Raw genomic sequence first — 23,362 nt, forward strand, 5'->3', positions numbered from 1 at the left:
ATATATATATATATATATATATATATATATATATATATATACATATATACATATATACAGTATATATATCAAATGAATGTTTGCAAATGAATTATTTTGAAGGACATTGGTATGAAGCTCTCAGACTGAGTGGCACCAAGATTTGCTTGTCCAATCCACATGAACAATGCTCTGCATTCTTGAAACTATTTGCAAAGGCTTGTATGCCCTCTGACTCCTGGAGGTCAAATTGACCATTGTAAACCCTGAAAGTTAATCAGCTTTTGAATGCAACTTATCCTGGCTGTTGTTTTGCAAATCTGCATATCTTTATTTTACAGCTGAGGTCAAATTAACTAGATGGGCGGTATGGCGCAAACGTTGTTTTTCTGTAAATTGCTATCCGAGGGTCAAATTGAGATTGAGTAAGGCAATGTTAAGTTCTCAGGAGGTAATATACTGTTGTGTATATGAGAATTGTGTTTTTTATTGTTGTGTAAATTGTTGTGTAAATTGTTGTAAAAATATCGCCCTCCTTCCTCCAGTTGTGTATAAAGGTCAAAGTGCGTCCCGTAATTAGGTCATAAACAATCACGTTTAGCCAATCATAGATTTCCTCCTTGTTGGTAGTTATTTCCCTATTCTGTGTATTAGGCTAAGGATTTGTCTTCCATTAATTAATACTCCATTGCACCGAATTCAGACAAGGTAGATTCCCTGCACATTCCCCTTTCCTCAATTGCCAACTGCATTGAGCGGTTCGCTGAATTCTGCTGCAGCTGTGGGTTGTTGTTTTCGCTCCAAGACTCCATTAGCCACGAGGTCGTCTCGGAGCCAAAGGTGGGAGGAGTCGGCCCAGCGCCGGGGACAAGGCGTGGTCTAGCCAACGCCCCTCTAAGGGCGGGGTCGGTGAGCCCTCGCGACCAATCAGGGCCGAGGCGAGCTCACCGATGGGCGTGTCCTAGCAGCCGGCGGCTTGATCGCCGGGGGGGCGATATAAAGTGCGTGCGCATGCGTCAGGACGGTGGTTAGTAGTTGGTTGTTGGTGGCTAAAAGAAGAGACAGCAAGCCTTTTGAGAGAGGGGTTGGTGGTTGGTGGCAAAAAGTACCGTTGCTGCTGAAGGAGGAAGGGTTGATGAAGAAAGAGAGTGGCGTTGGAGGAGGACGAGTTGAGTGTGGCGTTAAGTGGCATTGAAGTGGAGCTGAAGAGCCCGGAGTCCAGCACGACGCGCCCATCCGCTCGCGGTGAACGATACGCGCCGCTGCACACCAAGGCTTTCCCGCCAAGAACGCGGGTGGACTCCTGGAGCGGGACCTCGACGCCTGCAGTGGCCTGGGCCTTCCCATGCCTCCTTCCAGCCAATCCACTCTGCAATTCCCACGTGAGTCTGTCTTTTGTTTGTTCTGTCCTGGGTTAATTAAGACTGTAGGTAAGCTAGCATTGCACTGTGTCTCCTTGATTCCTTCTGTCTTTATTTTATTATCTTTCCTTCTCCTTGGTTTCTTTTGGTTGTAAATAGCAAATAAATCATATTCGTATTTCAAACCCTTTTTGTCTTCTTCTTCTTCTTCTTCACATCCGTGTCATCTTTGTCTTTTCCCAAATTGAATATCTGTGGCACGATTTGGCCAACGTTCAGAATCGGGTCTAGTCATTGTTAACGGTTCGGGCCGCGGCTGCCATCCACTCGGCAAATCAACACCTTATCCGCGGTCCGTAACAATACATATCTCTTTGGAATGTCACTGATGCAACTTGAAAGGACTGTCTTTTTAATTGCGATCCGAGGGGGATAGATGTGTTCCCTACGAATGAATGGTCTTGCCTACGTGACCTGTGGGGGATGGGTTCATGTGTGTTTGTTCTTCCCCTCCAACATATTCAAATCATGAAGGTATATAAGGACTGATTTTTGAGACTATCAGCAGAGCGAGCTATGATGTCGGGCAGGCAGTATGTTCGTCTCTCCTGTCAATGATGTGCACATTATGATAGTTTGTGCTGTTAAATAGATGTTTTTTGAAAAAATACAAGCGTTACGCCGAGGTCCCCCATCGGGGAAGTGATGTGAGTTGACAAAGTGGAAGACGCAGAAAACATGCTATGATATGATATTTCACTCACAAGGTTCAGGCATACATGGAGGCGGCCATCTTGGATTTGGACGTGGCGACCCAATTTTCAATAGGGTTCTTCCTTATGCCTAGATACACCCACACACCAGATTAGAAGTTGGTACTTCGCTTATTAGTCCTCTACCGGTGTACACCGGAGGGGACTCTTGGTTTGCACGCCGTCCCTCCGTCCGTCAGTCCGTCAGTCCGTTAATCCGTCACGCAAAGAACAGTTTTCCGGACTTTTTTTCGAAACACTTAATGCTAATGATTTTAAACTTGGCACATGGTTTCCTCATGATGTTACAGATCAAGTTCGAACTTCACGACGTTTCGATCATGTTTAACAAAGTTATGGCACTTTGAACTTTGGTAATTCTGATAATTCTGATGATCCTTAACTCAGTGCCATTTTAAGTTTTAATTTCCTTTAAAAACCAATTTTTCTGCAATAATAGGACTGATTGAGATCAAATTTTCACCGTAGGGGGGACTCGGTCTGTAGAATATTTTAATGGTAATAATGACGTCACAGGTCACGTGGTTCGGCCGCCATATTGTTTTTCGTGAAAACACGAAAACCCCTTTTTCTCTGCAATGGCTGAACAGATCGAGGCCAAACTTTGCAGGCAGAATCGCATACCCATGACGAACAAAAAAGTCAATGAGCATGACGTCATGCGTCACATGGTTTCAGGGTTATGACGTTTTTAAGCATGAACCTTTAAAACCGAGCCCCTCCCTCATTTTGATCCAATCGAGGGGAAACTTCACAGATCTGTTCAGCATATCAGTCTACTAAAATGACCTTTTGGAATTTGCGATAGGGCACGTGGTTTGGCAGATATCGTTAATTAAACGAAAATATTTAAAAGAAAAAATGGATATCTCTTGAATCGCCAGTACCTCAGACCGTGAGATGGTAATAAATTATATAATTCACACAGTGCAATACGTGCAGGCCGCTCCACGGAGCGACCTTGCGGGCTTATCAACGAGGCGAGGCGTGACACACGTGTCTCAGCATACCTCAGATCAATTTTGAAGACCAGCATCAACCGTGCATAAATTTGCATATTCGATCATTTTTGACAAAGTTATGGCACTTTGAACTTTGGTAGGGGACATGTATTGCAGCGCAATACTCAGAGTGCTTGTTTTTCAAGATATTCTGCTCACAAGGTTCAGACATACATGGAGGTGGCCATCTTGGATTTTGACATGGCGACCCAATTTTCAATAGGGTTCTTCCTTATGCCCAGATACACCCACACACCAGATTAGAAGTTGGTACTTCGCTTTTTTTTTCCAAGATATTTCGTTCACAAGGTTCAGACATATATACAGTGGTGGCCATCCTGGATTTTGACGTGGCGACCCAATTTTCAATAGGGTTCTTCCTTATGCCCAGATACACCCACACACCAGATTAGAAGTTGGTACTTTGCTTATTTTTCAAGATATTCCGCTCACAAGGTTCAGACATACATGGCATCTGACATACATGGCGGCGGCCATCTTGGATTTTGACGTGGGTTGCACCCACACACCAAATTCGAATGCGGTCCTTCGCTTACGCACGCACGTACGGACGGACGGACACACGGACAGAGGGCAAAACCATAGTCCCCCTTTCGCTCTGCGGTGCGACGGGGGACAAAAACCATTCAATGAACCTTTGAGCCGGTGGTCTTTGAGGAATAAGACCCCCGATTTCCCTCCACTGTACACAGAGTGGTGGGGCGACGAAGGAGCGGGGAAATAAAATGGACTGATTTTGCCATTTTTGCACATATAAAAAGATTACCACATTTAGATGGCCTCAAAATAGTTTTATACATCAGATATACAATAAATAATTGCCGAGCTTCATTTTGAAGCTACTTCAGGCCTCACCAAATGCCTGTGCAGCAGTTGCTGAAAGTTCAAGCACAAATGCAGGGTCCTGCTTTTCCAATGCCACCAAAAATGAGAGGAATTCGTCCCCAGACCATTCATCAAACCACTGTGTCCAGAGCCGCAGTTGGCACTCAAAAATGCTGGGTGGGTGGTCGGCCACGCCGAGGCTGCTCAAACCATCCAAGAGGCTGAAAGGGTGGCCTGCACATGCCTTTGCCACCAGGTCTCGCAGGAACCTCTCTCGCTGTGCAGTATTCCAGCCGTTGAACCAATGCATGATGCAACGCGTTTGCTGCATCGCCACGAAGGATACGTACACCATCACGCCTTCAGCATCCCCGGCCATTTTACTGCCCAATAGGGATATTGAACAAAATTAGCAGAAATTATGCCGGACACTATCTTTCAAAGGACACAATTTTACATTTCAATCAAACTATCGGTCAATTGAATGAAAAATAGCAATTACAAGCTTCCAACCAGTCTATTGTCCTCCAAATTGTGAATCTGTCTTCTACATGTTCAGAGAATGTTTCATTATCAATGTTGATAACGAATTGAGGATAAAGTATGCACAAAATATTAAACTAGTCAGGAGAATAAAGTATGCACAAAATAACAAGCGTTCTGAGTATTGCGCTGCAATACATGTCCCCTACCGGCAGTCTGTCGTCCGGAAAACTGTTGGGGAAATTAGCAAGGTTCAAAGGATCTCGCGAGATCTTGTCGGGGCGGTCACGGTTTTTCGAAGCTGTTCCACGATCTTCACGCACGCTCGAAGTTAAGTAATTGTCACATTTGTATTTTTGTCGAAACTGTATTTATCTTACGTGTGTGTACCTTTTGCGTGTCCCTCGGGGAATTATCGGTGTTAATCTTTCATACCTGTAAAAAATAGTCGAGTATTTCGCTCCACGCGGCCTAGTTGTTGAAGCTTCCGACCTTGAGGCCTGGTTCTCACTGGGCATCCAAAGCGGTTATTTTTTCATTCGTGTGTTTGTCAAATTTCAACTCGTTATTTTATCGTCCATGCGTTATTGTTTGTTTATAGTTACTTTTGGTTTGAATTTCCTGTAACTCGTAATTAATTAATCGTGTTCTGCTCCGCTAGTGCGGCCTTGTACCCCCATCGGTGTTTGTTTACTCAACTCCCCTACATCGTGTTTTGCTTGGCTCTTAGTTTTTTCCCTTCTACCCCGAACATAATACTCTTTGTCTAACGTTTTAAATACGTTTATTTAAAATACCCCCACCCGCAAAAAAACAAAAAAAATAACATAAAACATTTATTTTCCTTTCTCCACGTGTGCTGTTTGTCTCATCCTGTACTTTCTGTCCAGGTGTGCTGTTCGCCCCGCACCCATTATCTCCTTGCCATCCTCCTTTTGCCCTGTTCACGTGACTCGTGGTTGTCCCTCTCGGCCCTCCCCCCATTGGTATTTTGTGCATATAAGATTGTTCACGGTTCTGTTTAAATATTATTTAAATATGTTTAAACTTTCCCCTGTAGTGTTTTATTCAGTGGTATATGACAACACGCTGTTTTTCTTCCAATTTAAAAGGCTTTTTTCAATTTCCTCTCCAACTCATTCCACTTCAAAAAAAATAAATTCAATCTCTTATACGTCTCCCTCATTACATGGTCTAAATTCACATTCATTCCACCCCTCCTCCATCGTTATGAATCGGATTGCTAACTTGAAAATCACAATAAACCCAATTTGTTATCAATGTTCGTCTTTCATTAATCATCCACTTTCGAAACTCCCCTCTTGCCCCTCCCCTCCAAATCCCCCCCCCCCTTGCACCTGAACTCCTAAACTCCCCCCTTGCCCCTCCACTCCTAAACTTCCCCCTTGCCCCTCCCCTCCAAATCCCCCCCTTGCCCCTCCACTCCTAAACTCCCCCCTTGCCCATCCCCTCCTAAACTCCCCCCTCAATCCTCCCCTTCAAAACTCCCCCCCAACCCCTCGCATTCAAATCTCCCCCCAGACCATTCCTCTCCAATTCTCCCTCCTCCCCCCTCCTCCTCAAAGCTGCCTCCTCCCCACTTCGTCTCCCTTCTATCTCATACCTCCACCCGCCCCCCCCAACCTTCTACTTTCCTCTGCCCCCCTCAAACAACCCCTCACTGTGCCTCATCCCTTCACCATCAAACCTTTCATCCTCCTCATCCTTCCCTTTCTTGGAACTCTTCTGTAATCTCTGACACACTATCAACTGCTCTTCCTACCTCCCCCTCTCATCCTTCATCTTACCCTACTCCTCCCCTCCCCTGTCCTGTACCGGATGCTCCCCCTCTCTCTTCATTAACGGTATGGACCTCAAACATCCGGGGCCTTCGCTCAAACCTGACTGATCTCTCCATACAGGTTGCTTCTGACAATCCAGACTTGATCTGCTTAACAGAGACTTTCCTCCTTCATGATGTCTCTGATTCCTTAATATCTCTTCCTGGTTCCTCCCTCCTCCGGTATGATAGACCTGAGCCTCGTCCTGGTGGTGGGGTGACTATCTTTATCAAAAACTCTCTTCCTCACTCTCCTTGCACTGCCCTCTCTCCTCCTCACCCCCAGGAGTACCTCTGGCTACGGCTTCCTCTCCGCTCCCACCTTTTGTTCATATGTGTTCTGTACCGTCCTCCAAACAGTGATGACTCCATTTACATTTCACTGTCTGACATGGACCAACTTCTATCCACTCATCCCAACTCTCTCTTCCTCATATGTGGTGACTTCAACTGTCATCATGCCAGCTGGTTGGGTGTGGGTTCCTCTCTCACCAGTCATGGCACCTCAGCAAAGGACTTCTGTGACTCACTGGGATTGACACAATCTGTCAATTTCCCAACCTGGATCTCAGTCAACGGAGCATCTTCTCTTCTGGACTTGGTTATGACAAACTTCCCTGCTAATGTCTGCTGCTCTTCTTCTGCTCCAATCGGTTCTTCTGATCATGTGCTTGTCAAAGTGGACATCTCTCTGGCCATTCTCAGAGAGCCTCCTCAGCTTCGACGAGTCTGGCATTTCACTCAGGCCGACTGGGATGGTCTTCAAGCAGCCAACAATCGTCTGGATTGGTCTCCCATCTCCACTGCCTCTGACATCAATTCAGCCTGGGAATTCTTCCAAAGCAAACTGCTCTCTCTCATGCACAGATTTATCCCATCTCGTCTTCAGTTGTCTTACCCTTCCTCCCGTCCATGGTACACTGAATCTTGTGGTGAGGCAGTTGCCCTGAACCAACTTGCCTCTTGGAAGGCTAATCCAACTGAAGGCAATCTCAGTTCCTTCCACCAAGCTCGGAACAAGTGTGTGTCTACCCTCAGGAGTGCCAGGAAGCACTATCTCTCCACACTCAAGAATGAACTCTCAAACCTGTCTCCTTCCTCCAAATCCTGGTGGCGTCTGGTCAAATCCGTTTCTGGTGTTTGTTCCCCCTCCATTCCCTCCCTTACCTCAAATGGCCACACAGTTGACATCGCACGTGACAAAGCCGAATGCCTCAACTCTGTGTTTGCCTCAAAATCTTGTGTCCCAAACCCATCTCTCTCTGTTCCCACCTTTCCCAGTCGAACCCAACTGCTCCTGGACTCTGTGTCCTTCTCTCCTGACAAGGTGGAGGAGTTTTTGTCTCACCTCGACTCTGATTCTGCAACTGGACCAGACAGCATCAGCCCACGGGTCCTAAAATCCTGCTCTGCCGCTCTATCTCACCCTCTCTCTGTTCTTTTCACCCTCTCCTTTGCTCAAGGTCATCTGCCAGCATCCTGGAAATCAGCAAACATTACCGCTTTATACAAAAAAGGTGCAAAAACAGATCCCAGCAACTACAGACCAATCAGCCTGCTCCCAATTATCAGCAAAGTCATGGAATCCATCATTGCTTTGGATACGAAATCTTTCCTCTTCTCCAATGGCTTGATCTCTGATCATCAATTTGGTTTCAGACCAGGTCACTCTACTCTGGACATGCTGCTTCTGCTGTCTCAACAATGGATGGAGGTCCTCAATGCCAAACAGGAAAACAGAGCTGTCTCCCTTGACATATCACGTGCCTTCAATACGGTCTGGCACCCAGCTCTGCTCACCAAACTCTCCTCCTATGGTATCCATGGAAATCTCCACGCATGGCTTGCGGACTTCCTCTCTGGTCGTAGTCAACGTGTGGCCCTGAATGGATTTCTCTCATCTCCCCTTCCCGTTCAGGCTGGAGTTCCCCAAGGCAGTGTTCTGGTCTTTATCAATGATCTTTATATCAATGAATGATCAACAGACGCGCTTTTCATTGTGAGGCAGTTGCAGGAGAAGTACATGGAGAAGAGGAAGAAGTTGTTTCTTGGGTTTGTTGATCTGGAGAAAGCATTCGATAGGGTACCACGCAAAGTATTGACATGGGCATTGAGGAAGTTAGGAGTGGAGGAATGGTTGATCAGAGTAGTGATGGCAATGTACAAAAGAGCGCGCACAGCTGTAAGGACGCAGGACGGGAACAGTGGTGAGTTTGAGGTGAAGGTGGGAGTGCATCAGGGGTCGGTACGAAGTCCACTACTATTTGTAGCTGTGATGGAGGTGCTGGCTCAGAACGTAAAGGAGGGTTTACCGTGGGAGTTGTTGTATGCAGATGATCTGGTGTTGATTGCGGAAAGTATGGATGGACTGAAGGAAAAGTTGAACACGTGGAAGGAATGTATGGAGACAAAAGGTCTGAAGGTGAATATCGGAAAGACGAAGGTGATGGCAAGTGGTAAAGCATGTGGTGAGGTGGAAAGAACTGGGAAGTGGCCCTGTGCTGTGTGTAGGAAGGGTGTCGGAGTGAACTCCATTCAATGTACAATGTGCGCTGAGTGGGTTCATCAAAAATGAAGTGGTCTGAGAGGGTCATTAACTAGTGTGGCAGCTACATTCAAATGTAAGGTGTGCACAGAGGGAGCTGCAGATGGAGGAAATGTTGAGTTGGATCTTGGAGACGGCGTGAAGCTGGAAGGTGTGAAAACATTTTGCTACCTCGGAGACATGCTGAATGGAGAAGGTGGTTCAGACTCGGCAACGGCTGCTCGAGTGAGATGTGCATGGAAGAAGTTTCGGGAACTGAGTGGCGTGCTGATGATGAGGGGAGTGTCGTTGAAGCTGAAGGGAAAGAAAGGTGTATGCTGCATGTGTGAGAAGTGTTATGATTTATGGGAGCGAGACATGGGTAATGAACGTAGAGCAGCAACGAAGGTTGGAAAGGGTGGAAATGCGAATGGTTCGACGGATGTTCGGAGTATCGTTGAGAGAGAGGAAGACAAATGATGAATTGCGAAAGATGATGGGAATAGAGCCTGTGATTGAAGCTGTGAAGAGGAACAGGTTGAGATGGTTTGGTCATGTGTTGATGAAGGATGAAAGTGACTGGTTGAGAAGAGTGGTGGAAATGAATGTAGAAGGAAGCAGAGGACGGGGAAAACCGAGAAAGACTTGGCTAAAGATGGTGGAAGAAGAAATGCGTGCAAGGGGGTTAACAAGGAGAGATGCAGAAAATAGGGCAAAATGGAGCAGATTGTCATGGGGACCGCAAGGCTAACCCCCGCTCTAGCAGGGAAAATGGCCTTTAAAATGCATGTTGTTGTTGTTGTTGTATCAATGATCTCTCCGACTCTCTGGAAAATCCTCTCTATCTCTTTGCTGATGACTCCACTCTCTGTCGCTCCATTCCTCTTCCCTCAGATCAGCAGTCTGCAGCCTCCTCACTCTCTGAAGACTTGGACAAAATCACAGACTGGTCAAACAAGTGGAACATGTCTTTCAATCCTGACAAATCTCACACTCTTACTCTGTCTCTCCGAAAAGATCGACTGGACAACCCTCCCATCTACTTTCTCAACAATCCTCTCCAAGAAGTTCTGTCGCTCAAGCTTTTGGGTCTCACTATTTGCCATGATCTTTCCTGGGAAAACCACATTTCAAATCTGGCCTCCAAAGCCAGTCGCCGACTGGGCATCCTCCGTCGTGCGAAGTCCTTCCTTGGCACACCTGAGCTCCTCACCACATACAAGGCTTTCATCTGCAGCTCAATGGAATACTGCTCTCCCCTCTGGGCTGGTGCTCCTGCCTCACACCTAGCTCGTCTTCACGCTGTTGAAACCAAAGCATTCAGAATCATTGGAATCTCCTGCGATGAAGCTAACTCCAAGGGCCTCTCACTCACTCACCGCAGGCAGGTTGGTGGTCTTTCCGTCTTCTACCGACTCCTCTCTGGCCTTGCCCCCCCCCCCCCCCCCCAGCTCTCTCTGGGCTCTGTCCCGCAAATATTCCTACAGGTTGCACAAGATCTGCCTGCAACCCTCTTATGGTTAAACTGCCAAAATCAAGACTCTCTGCTCACCTTCACTCCTCTTTTCTCCCGCCTCTGGAACAAACTCCCTCACTCTCTTCAATCACACTCCACCCTCCAGGTCTTTAAAACAGCTGTTCACCACCATCACGCTCGTCTTGTCTGTAAGGCAAAAAGTCTGACCATGCTACTCCGCTTCTTCAATCTTTACACTGGCTGCCTGTCTCTGCTCATGTGCAATACAAAATTTGCACACTATGTTATAAATCATTGTGTGGAACGGGACCTCACTATCTCTCCGATTTGCTCACTCTCTATGAACCTCGGCGACGGCTTCGTTCAAGCGACGACTCCATGACCTTAGAGCCACCGCGCACCAGCACCAAGTCGTTTGGCGAGAAATCCTTTTCCTTTGCTGCACCTCTGCTCTGGAATGAGTTGCCTTCCTCTGTTCGACATGTTGACTCTCTTCCTGCCTTTAAAACCTCCCTCAAAACCTATCTGTTTCACAAGTCTTTCAAATCCAAGTCCTGTTTTCCCTTTGGTTTGAGGTGGGACAGAGATCGAGAGTATGTCTGTGTACATGTGCGGTGGAGGGAGGGGAGGAGGAGGGGGAGTACACATCTGTGGGTTTTGAATGGGGAGGGAGAGGAATAGGGCAAGAGTGAAGGTGTGTCTGTGTGTGTGTATGTTTGTGTGTGTGTGTGTGTGTGCGTTCGCATGATAATGTAAAGCGCCATGAGGGTAGTTTACTCTGCTTGACGGGGCAATATAAGACTCCTTAATTATTATTATTATTATCTCTTATCTTCCCCCAAACAAAACCTTGATCTTTTCTACCCCCGCTAATTTCACCCCAATTCCACTTTTTTGAAATACCAACTTCTGTCCTGGAAGTCCTTGGTGTCCTTGTGTTTTATACTTCTCCCCCTTCCCCCCCCCCTTCTCCCCCCAAGCCCTCTCCCTTCCACATATCTCCCTGCTCTCAAATGTTGTGTTTGTGTGCTTCCCCTTCTCTCCCCATCTTGTCTTCCGCTCCCTCTTTTTATATATTGTTTGTCTGGTTGATTTGTTTGTGAAGTAAATGTGAGCTCTTTCACAAGCCTCGATTCAGTACGGTATTTATAAAAATAAAAAATAAAAATAAAATAAAAACCAAATTGGAGCACCCCCATACAGACCCGAATACAGACAAAGTGAAATATAAAAGAACCAAAGTAAAAAATGTGCGTTTGTTTAATGGGCACTTAGCTCCGAGATGCTCTTGAACCTCGTCAGGAATCGTCAAACCCGCCCGTGTCCTTGGCGGGAACACAGGCCATTGGCGCGAAGTCTGTGCGCGGGAGCGACTTTGGTGCGCAGCTCACTCTTCCAACTGCCGAGCTCGAAGCGAGCAGGTCATGCTCGTCCACTCGCTGTCTGTCTGCTCGTCGATGTCGATCTTGTTCACAAACACCGATGTGCCCGGCGCAAGAGTGCTACAAAATGTTCATGTGCTCGTTAATGAATTCCCCTCGCGCGCTATGAACTCCGACCGTTCGCCGTGAAATCCTGAAGCAGAGCGAGATATGAACCCGTCACCATTCACCGCCAAAGCCAGAAGATGTGAGGAGGTCAAGAGAGGACAAAATGTCGGGGTGACGACCGTTCACCACCAAACCCAGAACATGCGAGGAAATCAAAAAGCAAGAAGAGAGAAAATGTCAGGCAGAGCGTTCTTTTATACTCAGGGCTCTGAAGTCATCCGTGCCTGCTCCACCAATCCCATAGTCCCATCTTAGCAGTCTTTGCGCCAATGAATCCCCGGACCAATCACTGCTCTTCGGGGCATGGCTCCACGGCCCTGCCTGATTGAGGTGGTGATGTAGCGGCTGCGGCACCAGCTGTAGTGTTTGATGCCTGGTTTCTGGTCGCTTTTTATTTTAGTGTGGTTAATGTGCGATTTCCTGGTGTGTGTGCTGCATGTGTCATAAGGAACAGAAGAAAAGTAACAGAGGCCAATACATACAGGGGATTTACCATTAATCCCTAACTAATTAACATAACCCCACCCCTCATGATGGGAACAAAGACACGCTCTTCCACGACATACGGCCTGACTTATGTACATCAAGATGGCTACACGACATTCGGAGCATACTACCTATGCAATTCTACCTGGACTAAGGTAATCACTGCCTTCCCCCTACAAACGTATCAGTATGCACAATGGGCGTCAATTATTATTTAATAGCACTTATTTTTGATCGGGTACTTTTTGAACTCTGATTGTAATTTTTGTGACATCTGCTGATAACGTCATTGCGTAGCAAATGTTAGTTGTTAGATAACAGAGTTTAATGTTGGAGTTTAATAAGTTCAATGCTCAAACACATGCATACACCCACAGTTTAATGAGTTTTGATGCACACACGGTTTAACGAGTTCATGTTATGCTCGCGTGAAGAGCGGAAGGAGGAAATAAAAGGAGAAGTGGACGCGGGAGAAACGTTGTGCATGTGATTGCTTTCAAATCCCTTCGGTTGCGACTTAGAGGACCCATGGTGGTATGTAACCATTCTTGGTAACCATTCTATGTGTCATGTGATTTACTTCGAAACATGTCCGTGGTAAATCTGCGAGGATGGCTTTACTCAATGAGCAAGAGTTGCTCAATGTTTGTCAACGAGGATAAACCAAGATGGCGCCGTTCGGATTCGTACTTTCTGCTTGCTAACCCAAACCCGTATCTGATACATTGTTATTCATTTCTTATTCTGGTTTCACTAAGCTTTAATGAATGGAGCATTAACGAGGCTGCAACAAAGTCCGAGCCTTAGGAGCTTCGCAGCTTAGAATGTGCAGTGGTGATGTAGGAACAAACGACCCGTTTCTTGTCTGCTCTCGTGAATAAAGATTCTGTATTCAACCCATAGTCAATCGTCCTCGTACGTCAAACCCTGCAAAATCCCCACAGTGACATAGCCTAACTACTATCACAATTTTAAATTGCATTGTTAGAGATGGAAATGTGTGTGTGTGTGTGTGTGTGTGTGTGTGTGTGTGTGTGTGTGTGTGTGTGTGTGTGTGTGTGTGTGTGTGTGTGTGTGTGTGTGTGTGTGTGTGTGTGAGAGAGAGAGAGAGAGAGAGAGAGAGAGAGAGAGAGAGAGAGAGATCCTTCCACAGAGACATTAAAGGAGGTTGGAGAGGGTTGCAAGATGACTCCCCATTGCATATATAATAATAAAAGGCAGTGTCTGTCTGTCTCTTCCGTCTGCCCCCAAACTTTGCATGCAAACACCTGGACCTCCAACAGATTGCAATGATGAAAATTGGGTGTTTGGGTGTGTTACAGCACCCTTTTTGAAGATGATTAACGAGGTGCCAATAAGAAAAAAAAACGAAAAAGCCTTACTAATATGGCATCCCGCCATCTTGGTCAGCCCACTGCCACTCGCTGGGTTATTAAGCCGCCATTTTGTTTCGGCCTATTCAAACGTGCCTTGCCTTGGAAACACGACTGATATTATCATTATATAAGTGAAGCATATCATCAAAATCTGGCTTCGGATATGAGGATTGGATGCTGTAGACTAAATAAATGTCCAAATCTGGAGTGAAATCTGACAAAATTTACCATAACTTGCGAATCTTATAACTGAGTGTATATATTCATTTATTTAAGCGAGGCTGTCATTCTCCTTCTGGGGTTAGTTTTTTTAAATTAAACTTAATGTTTAACTTAATTCATACTTCCATGGGATAGGGTGTCACTCCACTGTACCTGCGATCTGTTTTTAAAATTCCCTCTTGATGATGGATCCAGATTGGATATATTTTAATGTATTAAAGGTGGTGTCCCAAACATTTGTTTTTACGTAAACAGTTTTTTATTAGGCCGACACCAGATTGATCTAGCATCGATTCACAATTTTGTGCGATCTACTTTCATTATGTATTAATATAGTTGTATATAGTTCAATTAAAATATCTACTATAGAATACACATTTAAAAAACACAGTGTTTGGAACTCCACCGTGTTGAACTCTAGCTTTGCAAGTGAAAGTCAAACATGTTGTTTGCTCACTGTGATTTTCACATTTATAGAAGACTATTTAAAGGTAAATCCTTGGGGTTGCCATTTTTGTGTTTGGTGTACTTCATCTGAGCTGTCCACCTGGAGACGTCTGTAGACACCCGGGGGAACAAATTAACAATTTTTAGCAGTCAGAACTGCTGCCAAGCTCAATTCCACACCTTAATTTTTTTTAAATCTAGCTGAGGTTAAGAGCCTCCGGCCATTATAACCATTAACCTATCATTCTCATTGCACATAATTCTCTTTGCCAATTCCCCTCTCCCCTTCACCTTTTCTAACCCCCTGCCCCCTCTCCTCTGCACGTCTGTCCCCTCTTCACTCTTCCCTGCTAATAAAGTGCCGCGCACTCCTTCCACACATCTCTCGCTCCCACCCTGCCGGAGTTTATAGCGTAGTGACGTTTGGTGAGGCTTCACTCCTCCACTCTCACCCCCTTCCCATACCTCCCCTTCCCTACCCCCCCCCACCTCCCCCACCTCCCTTCCTCTTTCCTCCATTTTTTTTTTCTTTTCTTTCTCTCTCTCTCTTTCCTCTCTCTCCTCCCTTCCTTCCTTCCTCTCTCTCTCTCCTCCCTTCCTTCCTTCCTCTCTCTCTCCTCCCTTCCTTCCTCTCTCTCTCCTCCCTTCCTTCCTCTCTCTCTCCTCCCTTCCTTCCTCTCTCTCCTCCCTTCCTTCCTCTCTCTCCTCCCTTCCTTCCTCTCTCTCCTCCCTTCCTTTCTCTCCTCCCTTCCTTCCTCTCTCTCCTCCCTTCCTCTCTCTCTCTCTCCTCCCTTCCTCTCTCTCTCCTCCCTTCCTTCCTCTCTCCTCCCTTCCTCTCTCTCTCCTCCCTTCCTCTCTCTCTCCTCCCTTCCTCTCTCTCTCCTCCCTTCCTCTCTCTCTCCTCCCTTCCTCTCTCTCTCTCCTCCCTTCCTCTCTCTCTCTCCTCCCTTCCTCTCTCTCTCTCCTCCCTTCCTCTCTCTCCTCCCTTCCTCTCCCTCTCCCCCCTTCCTTCCTCTCTCCTCCTCTCTTCATATTCCCGTCAGGAAGCGACTCATTGTTACCCGGCAACGCCAGGTACTTTTACTGGTATATATAGGTAAGCAAGAAATGCTGTGTATATAATAGAGGTATAACTTTATCAGTTGTGTTGATGCAATAAAGCAGACTGCATGGGTGTGGGTGTCAGCAAGCAACTTGTTTTCCGCTTGCTTGATTCAAAGCGCTCAAGCGAGTACTCCAACGGAACGGAGCACACGGCACCGCTTACCAACATGGAGGTCTCCATGTAAACAATGCTGTCCGGACCAAAGATCCTCTTGTGACAACTTCCCCAAACGAATTGATTACATGAGCAGCAGTTACAGAGTAGGTCTACACCTCAAGGAAGAGGGAATGAAGGATAAATAAATGAGTCAGAAGAAGGAGCTGCCCCTGCCAAGTTTATCTATGGACCCTACCACTGTATTTTTTGAGGATTTGTATGTTTGTAGATCTTGAAGAATTAGGATTAAAAGGAGAATAGTGTAGCAGCATAGCAAACCTGTTGTGCATTTTGTGATACAAGCACCAAATTTGGCACAAATGTACATTAATATGTTGCGAACATTTTCAGATATTGGGCCACTTGAAATTCTCTCTTTATGTCCGCCATATTGGATTTCAAAATGGCCGCCACTTGAAATCTACATTTGCTATTATCTCTGGACGTAATGCAGCTATTGACTTGATTCTGGTATCTAAATGTATGTTTTTGGGGGCAAGGAATCCAATGGTACCAATTTCAACTTAATATTATCTATCACAGTCTGTTATATAATTTTATTTGGAAATTATCTAGGCAAATATTGGATTCAACACAATACTTTGAAAAGAATGTCTTAGTTCTGTAAATGTCTTAGGTATAATACTGACATGCTACATGGTCTAGTATTTGAGGCTAGGTGTACTGGTATCTGAGGCTAGGTATATACCGGTACTGAAGATACGTGTACATAAACAGTGTCATGTTAACAAGTTCAGCATTGCCACAAGTACATGTATGTTGTTGACTCATCGTCATGTGCAGTCCCTTCACACACACAGAGGGCTGTGCACTGAAGGGCAGCCTTTTTGCACTTGCAGCGCCTCACACACCCTTTCTTGCACTTGCAAGAAACCAGCTCAATGCAGCTGTGAGCTGCCTCAGTTAGCCTGGTCCAGTAAGGTGTGTACTGTTGTGTTGATGTGTTGTCATTGTCCACTGTACCAGTGTTGTCTTCCAGGACTCGCTTTGCATTGCCTAGCCATTGGTATTCTTTATCAGTCTGCTGTTTGAAGTCTCCTCTGGTCAATGACGCCACTTTAGCAGCTGGGACAGGCGACTTCTTGATGCTGCTAGTGACAGGGGGTACATCAGTGTAGTAGTGCGGCAAGGGGGCGACTGTCTTGGACCGTGCATCCCCAGATCCTCCAACAATGACGATACTCCGATCCACTCCTTCACCAGTGTAAGAAGGATGTTGTATGAGGGAGATAGCGGTACCATGGAAGGAGTCCTTTGATGTTGTTGCACTGGGGTTGTGATCTATGTTGTCTACAGCAGCAGTTGTAAACACTTTGCCACGCATCTTCGGAGGGCAGACCACTCATTCTATGTGAAACTGTTGGCAGACACTGTTGCCCATCTGTGCTGAGAGCTGGAGCACTCTATCATAGGAGATGCTCAGGCCAAGGTGTGACAGTCTGTCGACCAATTCCTTCTTGCGTGTATGAGCATGCAGCATCATCCCTATGTATATTGGAAGTGGGGTCTCCTGTGCAACACTGTGCCTGACACTGGTGGATGATGTGGTGCCACGTGTTCACTTGTGTTTGATGCTGTTGAACTTCAGTATCTGAGCTGTGGCAATTGCTGCAGGGTTAGTGTCTGCCATCTGTTCCTTGATGCTGGGTCCCTCTAGGATCATACTGAATAGGGCAAGCAGCAACGGTGGCACAGATTCTTCTTGACATACTTCAGGGAATCCTGTGAAGGGCTTGGCTTCTCCAAACATGTGACGGCGAACAATCTGTGCAGCATGGGCAAGATGGACTGCATCACTATCACTGTCCAGCTCGCAGGCTTTGGCAAGAGCAGCACCGACATCTTCTTCAAATGCCATCAGGATGTCTCTCCCCTTGGTGTGTGCCCGCATGTCAGGAAACTGAGCCAACAGTCTCTGTTTCAGTCGTGTGGAGTGGACTCTCGTGTCGAGCTGGACTCCTAGCTGTTCCATTCTGGACTGATAGAGCTGGACAAGGTCAGCCAATCTGAATACTGGTGCCGTCTCCTCATCTTGTCTGGTTTCTTCAATGTAGAGGACGAGTTCAGCGAAGACAACTGCCGACATTGCTCGCTCTTGTTTTGTGTCCTGTGATCCTGTTGACTGGGCCTTTCTTGTGCGATTGTAAAGTCCTATCAAGCACCGTGGGTGATACTGAGCGTCCAACGCGATCATGTCCCCACCACTGAGACGGCCCAGCAGTTCTGTATCACCAAGAAGGGTTGCACAGGCACGCACCCGTTTGTCCATTTGGAATGTTGCAGCTTTCCGAAGACTGTCAGCCCCAGCAGGTTGTTCACAGAAGAAACAATTTTCTGGGACCTTCTTCTCTGTACTCGATGAGCGTGAATGTAACCTGGTACGTTTGCATGCAGCTTGTTCCTCATCGCTCTCACATTCTTTCTTGAGTGCTCTCTTTTGTGCTCTCTGCAGTTTGGTGTTGTTGTACTGGAGCCTGCATGTCTGATGATATTTTGCACCGTGTGCAACCATCGCAGCTTCAATGCCATGACCATCATCGAGTCTTTCCAGGTGAAATGATCCTGGAAGCTCTCCAAGTTCACTGAATTTGACCAAGTTCTCTGCGAGTGAACTGTACCCACTCCCAATGTCTTTTCTCTTTGATTGGTCAGGTTTGGTCAGTGTCTCCGTCTTGTCCTCTTGACATATAAGGCATAACTTCCAGTCAGTTGTGGTGAGGTGCTGTGATGTTGATGGTGAAGTTCGCTCAACATCAGCTAGTCTGAAGCTCTTGGACATGGTGGAACTGTCTTCTGAATCTGCAACGATACAATGATATAATGTTAACATTTTGTTATATATATAATAGAGGGGTTTCCTCCGCCATACTAATGGAGAGGAGGATAATTCCTCTATATCGTAGAGCATTTAGCTTGGCACACTTAGGGAATTAGTTTTGTGAGATTATGCCGGAATTAAATTTTCACCCATACCGGACGGAGGCAAGAAGAGAAATAAAATCACATGAGATTCTTTAGTTAAAAAATATTCCCAAATTTATTGAATATTTACAAAACATTTGAATTCATAAATTCTTACAATATTTACACAGCCAAGATTTAAATATAAATCAGTCTAAACTCTTATTAGGTTGGACAGTACATTTTCCAGACATACCCCGTTCTGTTAATTACAGCCTTCGTGTTAAATTCAGAACATGTCAAAACTGTCAGTGTGGAATACACACTTCACTCAAAATACTACTTTATATAAAACATTTCTAATTTAAAGCCTTATAGTAAGAATTTCAGATAAACCCCAAAAAAGTAAGACCAGGTTGGCTATTAGACAACCTGCCTCTGTCGTGCCCACCAGACAAGTGGTTTTAGCCAGCACACATGTGTATCAGGTAAGCTTGTGCTGAGTACATCATACCTGAACAACTCAGTGAGGCAGAACACAGCAGTGCACACCAGGGTGACCCCCCTTCAGTGCATAAACCAATTAACCTGTCCACTGCAGGGCATATAGAAATGAAGTTATTTTCTGCATATAATAATAATATAAGTTCAGTTCTATATAACAATTTCTGTTATCACCACTACCACTACAACTACCACTACTACAAGCTTTGTCTGGAATTTTGTGGACTAACAGACATACAGACAAGCTGGGATCAAAACATTACCTCCTTCCACCATTGAGTGTAGAGGTAAACATCATGGAAATTATATCATGCCCTAGATTTAATTCATGCTTACCCATGTATTTGCTTCACTGGTTCACAAGGTCTTTTGCATACATGTAATTCAGACTCTCGTCTTCATTGCTGACCACACAATGTTGTCTAGCTGAGCCCAGATTGTATGTAATTAACTCATTTATGTGGAGTCACAAGGTGATTTAAACACAGCCACACACAAAGAACACAGTTGATGTGGGTCAACACACATGCAGCCTCTCTACTCTTTTATTTGGGTCAGGGCTGTGATTAAAGACATGTAGTGGAGTCATGTTTGTAAACATTGTTAAAGACATGCTACAGTGCATTGTTAAGGAAACAAGACAGATGGAAGCCTATACAAGAAATTTCTGTACTCTAGAAACACAAAAGATGGCTTAAAGGGTCTAGGAAAAGGGGATTATGCATGTTTGGTATTTATTGACAATATGAATGTAATGTTACATAAAATATGCATATGAAAAACACAAATGAATGGGTCACTTTGTTTCCTAATGGGATATGAATTAATATTTCAGACTGCCAGTATATATGAGCTTGTCTGAGTTGTTACTAGTGATTTAGTATAGTTTATTTATTTATTTATATTTACAGAACTAAGACATTCTTTTCAAAGTATTGTGTTGAATCCAATATTTGCCTAGATAATTTCCAAATAAAATTATATAACAGACTGTGATAGATAATATTAAGTTGAAATTGGTACCATTGGATTCCTTGCCCCCAAAAACATACATTTAGATACCAGAATCAAGTCAATAGCTGCATTACGTCCAGAGATAATAGCAAATGTAGATTTCAAGTGGCGGCCATTTTGAAATCCAATATGGCGGACATAAAGAGAGAATTTCAAGTGGCCCAATATCTGAAAATGTTCGCAACATATTAATGTACATTTGTGCCAAATTTGGTGCTTGTATCACAAAATGCACAATTCTTTTGAATATTTTGGCTAAGCCGCCCCACTAGAAGCAACAATTAAGGTATGAAATGCACTTTTCAATAACTAACAAGTTGCCCATGCCCGCACGGAATTCTAAACGGGATAGTGATGAAGAAGACAAAAATACAAATGGCGACATATCATTATCAGTATCATTGAGCCGGAAAGCTAAGAACAACAATTCGCATTTAAACGAGTCTCTTGGAGAGCAATCAAATGCATTCGAAAGTCACCGCGTACAAACTTACAGGCCCCAACTGCCAAAACTCCGTACCCAGCATGCATTGCTCGGTCCCGCCCCCAACATCAACCCTTGGCTCCATACCCAGCATGCATTGTTCGGTCCCGCCCCCAACATCAAGATCAACTCTCGCCTCTCGGCACCACCTCCACCTCCTGCTCACCACCACATGTAACATCTTCCAAACCTTGACATGAAAGCCGATGAAGAAGGCAGATATTGGATTAGCCTGTAGTCTCAAATCAATGGCGTCTTTCTTTGCCTTCCACGAATTCTAGTCCCTTAAAACGTAATTATAATACAGTATTGTAAAGCATGCCGTGCATGTCATGATTCACCTGTACATGCTCATTGCAATAAAACGATTATGTCTTGCGCATTCATTATAGCATTTCATTTTCAATTTATTTTACAAACGCATATTGCGTTTGAAATCATGACCGGCTCAGAAACTGCTGCGCATTGTAGTGCCATGGTCGCCATACACAGCATTAAAAGTAATGGGAAAATAATAGCATCAAAACTTTATTTTGCCTTCATTTCCTCGATCTGACTACATTTCTTCGTCTGAACTCTGAAGTCAGTGTGCTTCATTTTCCTTCCATTCAATCGAGAAATACATTTCATGAGATCCGAATGCAATTATGGCTATGGCTATGCAAATGACTTCATACACCTGGGAACTCAAGTTAGAGCAAATTAATGACTGATGTGTCTTGTCCAGTTCCATTGTCAGTCTCGCAGAAAATTAAGTAATACAAATCCAGATTATTTAAAAGATTTAACGTTCGCTTGTAGTTGCCCTGCGCTCGCGATGCGAAAAGCGGGGTCAAGCATTCAGTTACGTACGTGCGTGTGTGTGCCGTGTATTTAAAAAATTCATTTTCTCGGCAACGGTCCGATTGACATGAAATTTTCACCATAGAAGTGCCTCCTCCTTTAGAATATTTTAATGATAATCATGACATCATAGTCATACTCATAGGTCATGTTACAGGCACCATCTTGGAAAAATCGAAAAACGTTGCACCTCTATGTCTCCAAAACCGCTGCATGGAAAAATTGAAACGTGGCTCATTGTAAATAACTCCATATGGGGAATAGGTACTGTTAACGATTACGTCATTGGTGCCATAATTATGACGTCATGATTCGACAGGGTCAACGTAGTCTGATCAGTTTGAAATTTATTGAGCATGATCTATGCAACAATTATATTGGAGAATATAAACATGTCATCGCTCACCTGGCAGCCATATTGGATCAAAAAAAAAAGAAACGTTCAAAAACAGAAGAGTTGGCTCACACCAAGTTGACTGCGCAGGGTAAGTATTCTATGAATACCATCTAGTTCATGTATTGATTATTTCATTTTGGAAACAGGAAACACACGGGAAGGGGGAGCAATCTCAGTCCAGAAGGACACAGTGGTTAGAGCCCTCAATCGACTTTTGACATCAATTCCTCTACGACTTCACTTCTGCTTTTTATTACAAATTATCAGAGTACTCCGCTTATTGGCAATCTTGGTCCAAGCATGCAACACATGCACATCCGACACGTACCTTTATTTGGGCAGTGTATAGGCAACTGACAGCTGCCACAATCGCTCCCAAAAAATTAAAATAACCCTGGTTACATGCACGAAGGAAAAACATGCCGACTGCTTAAAATTCAAAAAGACCTTACTGCACTGTAAAACGTAGGGATAGGAACACCACTGTAATTGGTGGTACTTGTAATACCCTCTTCCACCTGGAGACGGCGCTACACGATACACATTTACATAGAGAAGTTGTATCTCCTGCTTTTGCTGTTCCAGTCCAAGTGTTAAGTGCACACAAGTACAAAAGTATACACAAACAGAAGAACATCCCAACATCAACCTGTCATGCATTCGTCGATTCATGCATGTGCCTTTTGTGTTTCAACATCCACATTTCACTACACGGAGATTCAAAGTAAAGCAAAGATCCCTTTCATTTATGATGAACTAGCTAAATGCACTCGGCGTTGCCCGGGTTCTTTTTGAATGAATTTAATCTTCTGTACATAGGTCTGACGCGAGCCCAGTCTCAGTTTGTGCTCAACGATTCCTTGTTCTTTCTTCTGTCGGGCCCCACGAGAGAGAATTTTGAAAACATGTGTTGCAATATGTCAGATATTCCTATTAAGTGCATAAATTGTACTTCAAGAGAATTTTGAAAGAAGAAGAAGATTTATTGCGAAATGGGCCCAGCCCGGCCGAGGTGGGCCTCGGCCGGCCTCACCACCGAGCCTATAACCTTCCCGGGGCCCGTCCCGACATTTTGTTTCAGAGGTTTCCTCCTATCTTTCACCGTTCAGGAGATTAGCGCGTGCAGACAAACAAACAAAAACTTTCTTTTTTATATATGTATATATAAAAGATAGATAGATAATTATATTGGAATGAAGGATTTTTTTTTTAGCCCTTGTCCCTCCGACAGGGTTGAAGGACATCAAAGCGAGTTCCGTCCACGACCAAGAGATCATCCGTCCATGTACATTTGTGTACACGATATTTCAAAAAACTGTTCAATCAACAATTATCTTTCATATTACACGGATCAATTCGTCATACCACCCAAAAGGCAGGGTACCTAGAGTAGCAGCTCCTTAGGAAATGCACGCAGGACCGTTAGTTACGATTTGGGTTAACACGAATTTTATTTTTTTAACAAACCTCTTGAAGTGCAGTCACTCAAACTTTTGGGCCTCGTCATCAGCCATGAACTTTCTTGGACAAATCACACTCCAAGTTGGCCTCCAAAGCCATCCACAAACTGGG

At 44.9% G+C, this 23,362-nt stretch overlaps 2 protein-coding genes across 2 annotated transcripts; both read right to left on the bottom strand.

Annotated features, from left to right (window-relative positions):
• Nucleotides 1-3,911: 3,911 nt before the first annotated feature.
• Nucleotides 3,912-16,799, bottom strand: CUNH14orf119 (chromosome unknown C14orf119 homolog). The gene is made up of 2 exons (XM_068110520.2): nucleotides 16,611-16,799; nucleotides 3,912-4,343 (listed from the first exon to the last, which is right to left on the bottom strand). Exons 1-2 carry the CDS (start codon nucleotides 16,649-16,651, stop codon nucleotides 3,980-3,982), a joined length of 405 nt encoding a protein of 134 aa, XP_067966621.2. The 5' UTR covers nucleotides 16,652-16,799; the 3' UTR covers nucleotides 3,912-3,979.
• LOC144889268 (uncharacterized) lies at nucleotides 16,611-20,597 on the bottom strand. The gene is made up of 3 exons (XM_078769337.1): nucleotides 20,561-20,597; nucleotides 19,063-19,143; nucleotides 16,611-18,446 (listed from the first exon to the last, which is right to left on the bottom strand). Exons 1-3 carry the CDS (start codon nucleotides 20,595-20,597, stop codon nucleotides 17,206-17,208), a joined length of 1,359 nt encoding a protein of 452 aa, XP_078625463.1. The 3' UTR covers nucleotides 16,611-17,205.
• Nucleotides 20,598-23,362: the final 2,765 nt, after the last annotated feature.

This window comes from Myxine glutinosa, unplaced genomic scaffold (genome assembly GCF_964187855.1).
Source record: "Myxine glutinosa unplaced genomic scaffold, kmMyxGlut1.1 SCAFFOLD_2101, whole genome shotgun sequence".
Lineage (NCBI taxonomy): Eukaryota > Metazoa > Chordata > Myxini > Myxiniformes > Myxinidae > Myxine > Myxine glutinosa.

What these genes read in the sequence shown, in the direction of transcription:
- CUNH14orf119 (XM_068110520.2), bottom strand. Translation starts at nt 16,651, where the DNA reads ATGGCTAGGCAATGCAAAGCGAGTCCTGGAAGACAACACTG. An exon ending in AGTCCTGGAAGACAACACTG is followed by an intron (nt 4,344 to 16,610) that starts GTACAGTGGACA and finishes CCTATTGGGCAG; the next exon opens with TAAAATGGCCGGGGATGCTG.
- LOC144889268 (XM_078769337.1), bottom strand. Translation starts at nt 20,597, where the DNA reads ATGCATGCTGGGTACGGAGTTTTGGCAGTTGGGGCCT. An exon ending in AGTTTTGGCAGTTGGGGCCT is followed by an intron (nt 19,144 to 20,560) that starts GTAAGTTTGTAC and finishes TATGCCCTGCAG; the next exon opens with TGGACAGGTTAATTGGTTTA. An exon ending in TGCCTCACTGAGTTGTTCAG is followed by an intron (nt 18,447 to 19,062) that starts GTATGATGTACT and finishes GTATCGTTGCAG; the next exon opens with ATTCAGAAGACAGTTCCACC.